The 5,316-nt window shown below is 35.4% G+C and overlaps 1 protein-coding gene across 1 annotated transcript; it reads right to left on the bottom strand.

Moving 5' to 3' along the window:
- Positions 1 to 2,233: 2,233 nt before the first annotated feature.
- On the bottom strand, positions 2,234 to 2,716 carry LOC149155095 (dirigent protein 11-like). The gene has a single exon (XM_089446103.1). It carries the CDS (start codon positions 2,675 to 2,677, stop codon positions 2,234 to 2,236), a length of 444 nt encoding a protein of 147 aa, XP_089302229.1. The 5' UTR covers positions 2,678 to 2,716.
- Positions 2,717 to 5,316: the final 2,600 nt, after the last annotated feature.

Here is a 5,316-nt window from a genome sequence, read left to right as displayed (position 1 = left end):
AGAATTTGATTTTCCTCTGCCTCTACCTTGACCAAATGAAACTTGTGTCTTGAAGGCATGCTCCAATGAGGAGTTTGTTTCTCTATTCAGTCTATGTTCATGAGAAATCAACAATGTATGAAGCTCATCCACTGAAAATTGTGAGAGATCATTTGTCTCTTCTATGACCACAACAATGGCATCTAACCTTGCTGGCAGACTTCTCAAAACTTTATCAACTATTCTCCTTTCCTCAAGTGTCTCACCATGAGACCTGATTTGAGTAACCAGTCCAATTACATGTGTAAAAAATGAGTCTACATTCTTAGACTCTTTCATACAAATTGTCTCAAAGTCTCTCCTTAGCATTTGTAGTTTTGTTGTCTTCACTTTAGCCATGCCTTGTCCCATGCTTGCTTGGACTTTGTTGCTGTTGCAATCCTTGGGAAAATACTTTCATGAATCACTTGAAAGATGTAGAAAAGGGATTTTGAATCCTTCTTCCTGTTGTCCCTCAACAAATCCATTTCTTCTTGTGGCAAGGCATTGTATGTTCTTCCATCTGCTAGTTCTTGGAACCCATTCAACACCAAATCCCAAATATCTTGGGATGAAAACCAAGCCTTCATTGTTATAACCAAGTAGTTATAATTTTTTCCATTAAACTGAGGTATCTGAGGATTAGTCAAGCTCATGCTTCATCATGCTTCATGCTGCCATTTCTGACTGTCCTAGCACGTAAATATGTTGTCATTTATAACTCTAAAAAAACCTTTCTCCCTAGGCTCCAAAAATTTTCCTTCAAAACAATTTTAAACTCCCAGTAAAAAACACTTGTTCTTACACTAACAAAGTTTCACCCCCTCTGATACCACGTGAAAGATTTGGGCAGAGGAAAGTCTTTCCCTCAAGCTAAAAACTCGAACAAATTTAATGCATAGTAGAGTAGAACACAGTAAAAATGGAGAAACACAATAAAACTTTGACTTATAATTTTAATGCATCAAATACATTCATATGGAGACTTATGGAGATTGTGGCTCCTTCACCACGTAAATAAAGTTCTTACTAATTTAATGGATAGTAGAGTAGAACACAGTAAAAATGGAGCAACATAATAAAACTTTGACTTATAATTTTAATGCATCAAATACATTCATATGGAGACTTATAGAGATTGTGGCTCCTTCACCAAGTAAATAAAGTTCTTACTGTGATTTACACTTCACGAGGAGTTGAAGAGTAACTCTCTGTAAAACCTAGTAACGATTTGTTTTCACACCCCACCAAAATTTGCTCCATGATTTTCTCCTTTTGAGCTTTTTATACTTACACCCACGATTCTCTCCTTTTGAGATTTTTATACTTACACCCTTGACTATGCAAAAGACTTTTACATACATATATTTCAAAACATACAATTTTGACTCATTAATACATGACAAAACAAAACATTAAGACACACGCTGGGAGATTATACAAAAAAAAATGTTTTTCTATTTTAAGGACTGAATATTTGCCAATATGTTTTTACCAACCCTTCATTAAATACACATTTCTTCTTAATTACTTGATGTGTGTTGCTGAATGGAGAATTTGTACTCCTACTAAAAACTTCATTTAATCCCTCAACATGCAAACCAAAATCCGGAACGCAAAATTTTTACCAACTTCATTTAATATGTCCTCCAACCCGCAAACAAAAAACCGCAATTTGCAAACAAAATCTACTTATCAAATATGGTTGCTGTGACTTTAATAAACCCCATGGTTGGAAGTAATTTTCCAACAATTTGATTCTCTTTTTATCATTTAAAATAAATATGATCTATATGGATATGGGTCGCTTCGAAAAAGAATTCATATTATCATAGTACGATTATTTTTATCATAAAAAATATTATATTGGTTTTCTTTTTAATTAGTAAAAAATAAAGAAAAAAATTGAAGTAGAAAAATGTAGAGAGCTTAAATAAACCGATACACACAGCTCGTGCTATATACCCGAGCTCGCACTAATAACTTAACTGTTTCTTTATAATGGCATGATCCTCGGTGCATTCCGAATCAGCAGGCGCAAAAAGCCAGCAGTAAATTCAAGGTGTAGACTGTGCCGCTGGCCTTTCTGCAATCCGGGTGCCTTCGGGACTTTAATTACAGCACTGAGGAAAAGAGGTAGGGTGGAATTTTGAAAGGCAACACTCTGGGCATATCAAGAAGAAGCATATCAAGAAGAGGCTAGATCGTAAAATAACTAATTAGTACTAATGGTGGCATTGAATTTGATAATAGACTTAGTGCCAGAAAGGGATTCTGTGTTAGCAACTCTATAAGCACGAGCAAATCTGAACTTGCCAGTTCCTCCCACCACGGCAAACTCGCGGCGCGGTTGAGCGAACCTGTCCGTTCCCTGGAACTCGAGAGCGCTGCCCCTGTACTTCTTATCTTGAAAGATTAAGGTGAAAACCATTAAAAAATCAAGCCTAGTTACAGGGTTTGTATTCACGTACGTTCCTTGCGCTCGACCTATAATATTATCGGAGTCGGATTCGGTGATTTCTGGTCGTCTGGTTATAACATCGTTGGTAGTTACGATGGTCCCAAACTTCCCCGCGTTTGAAGACGAGCCATTCAATCCCGCAACTGGGACGGCCGTCACCTTGCTTGCACTCAGATTATCATGCATATAAAACACCATGTTTACTTTACCTTCACCTGCGGCAAACAAGAGGACAGTGGCGATGATTGCCGAAAGCAAAAGCCTGGGACCCATCGAACCAGAGTGGAAGAAGTTGCAATTGTAAATGTCTAAACACTATGAGTAATTGTGTGAGATACTATAAAATTGGTCATGAATAAATAGTAACTACGAAAAATTCTCAGATTGAAGATGCTGTACTTATCGAGATGCTTTGCCTTTGTCTCATGTGCGCAGGAGGGTGGCAATACCAGGAATAGAAAATGGCTCGAGTCTCAACGCGATGGATCTCGTTGGCAGGGGTTAAATTTGATGGGTGACCTTATCCGCGAACGAATTTTTTTATGACGTTTTTATTTTTAAACTGCCCATCATATGATTTTTAAAATTTATGTGTACAAGTTTCATCTAATTTCAAATTGTACTCATAACTGTTCAAATTTTCCATTCTTTGTTGTACCATTTGGCTCAAGTCTCATTGTTACACTTTGTTTTGAGCCCTGCTCATCAAATTTTTCTGCAAATTTTCCAGATTGTTCAAATGTTCTGAGTTTTTTTTGTTTAAAATGGAAATAGTGATAAAATAGATGGGAAATATATATAGAAACAACAAAAAATAATATTATGAAGTGAAAAAATATATATTCATAATTACTTTCACATGAAAATAATGAATGTTAATATTGTTGCAACAAATTTGACAAAAATAATTCACTCACACATACCATGTTTTCCATTTGAGTCACTACCATGTTAATCCCATTAAAAGAACAATAGTTGTGAAATAATTTTCAAACCAAAAACATAATGTGCATGAACTATGTAAATGTTCAAAAAGTAGATTCAATATCACCATGTACACAAACTAAATTTTGGACAGTTTCACCAAAAGAGGTAATTGTCAAAACACCACTATTACAAACATAAAAATAAAAGCAAAAACTTTAAATATTTAAGGTTCTCCTTTCTTTAGCATCTTTCCAGATGTCAAATACCCTATCCCATTCCACCATCGATGAATCAGAGACACCCGCATCAAGGCATCCAATGCAACTAATGATAGCTTTGTTCTTCAGACATCCTTTATTATGTTTTGTCTTGAGAATCCTCTCTCACAAGCAACTGTACTTGCAAGAATAGTAAGTATCGCCTGCCATAATTTTGACATGTTAGGAAAATTTGTATGCAACCCTGTAACATAAAAAATCCTCCATGCATCTTTCATGGATGATCCCTTGCAATTAACACGAAGAGTGTCAACAAATGGATGCAACTCTTTCAAACAAGCCCCAAAATCAAATGTAGTTTTGTTTTCTTCACTTTGATAATAAGGATGTTGTAAGCGTTGAAAAATCTTTTCGAGCCAATGCTTTGAATTTCGTTCTCTGCCATGAACATCCTCTAAATAATGGCAAGGGCTAAACAACCTTGCTGAGTTGAAAAATGCAAGATCAGGGAATCTTCCATTCAAATTCTCTACGAGAGCTTGAACATAATCTTTTGCAAGTTGTTTGCAACTTTCTATTGAACCTTCAATACATGGTTTCCATGATTGTTTTCGTATATCAACACAATCAACATATGCATGTGGAATTGCTACAAATCGTAATTCATGCTTGTGAACAAGCCCCTCCTTATCACAAATTTCTAGAAAGCCAAATTTAGAGGCATCTATAAATTTAGATAAATAACATGTATCATCTGCAAATGTGTCGCTTCTTAAAAACCACCTTTTCAAAGTGTTTACCGTGACATCTATGGCTTCCCCTAAAGAGCTTACATCAATGTACTCTTCTTGGAATTGCTTGTTCAACTTGTTTAATTCACACATTATATCTGCAAGCATATGTAAACAAAATTGTACTGAAAAGATTCTTGCCTTATCATACCATGAGTCTTTTCTTTCATTTTTCCACAATGTTAATATGGGAGGCATAAGTGCAACAAGTCTTTCAATGACTTGTCCCCTTGAAAGCCATCTAACTCCATGGATTTGAAGAGCTTGAAGAGTTTCAAGTTGCATAAACTCCTGTAGAGCAATAAGTTGACTATTTCTTTTCGTAGAATTTTGCAGCCAAGAATATACCTTATTTGCTAATTTCTCAACAAATAATAATTCAGGTATTTTTTTTGAAGCATTTGATGCAGCTATGGCTTCACGATGAGCAATGCAATGAACACCTACAAGATTAGGTACATCTTTCTTCAAGAAAGTGATAAAACCATTTTCATTACCAACCATTGAAGAAGTGCCCTCTATGGAAACTCCTATCAATCTTTCTGTTGAAAGGCCCCTTGATTCCATTAAATGTTTGATTGCATCATAAGTTGTTTTCCCTCTTCCATTGCAAAAATTTATGAGCTTTAAAAACTGTGAAATTGGAGGACCCAATCCTTTTGAGTTTAAAAACGTGGCATAAACCACAAGATGTTTTTCTAAACTACGGTCTATACTTTCATCTAACATCAATGGAAAAAAAGGGCTATCTAGCATTTTGGAAGTTTGTAGCTCTTCAAGGTTATGAGATATAGCAAAAAGGAATTCTTTTGCAGCCATGTGATTTGTATATGATGTGTACTCTTTGTTCTTTGGCATATTTGGCATGTGTAAAGACATTGTAAACAAACAAAGAGATTCA

This window comes from Pinus tabuliformis, chromosome 9, assembly GCF_031772625.1.
Source record: "Pinus tabuliformis cultivar Carrire ecotype Pingquan chromosome 9, CPIR1, whole genome shotgun sequence".
In the NCBI taxonomy this organism is placed as follows: domain Eukaryota; kingdom Viridiplantae; phylum Streptophyta; class Pinopsida; order Pinales; family Pinaceae; genus Pinus; species Pinus tabuliformis.
The sequence above is the reverse complement of the archived record's forward strand: the minus strand, read 5'-3'. Positions and strand labels throughout refer to the sequence as shown.

Excerpts from the sequence above, each read along its gene's own strand:
- LOC149155095 (XM_089446103.1), bottom strand. The coding sequence starts at position 2,677 with ATGGTGTTTTATATGCATGATAATCTGAGTGCAAGCAAGGTGACGGCC.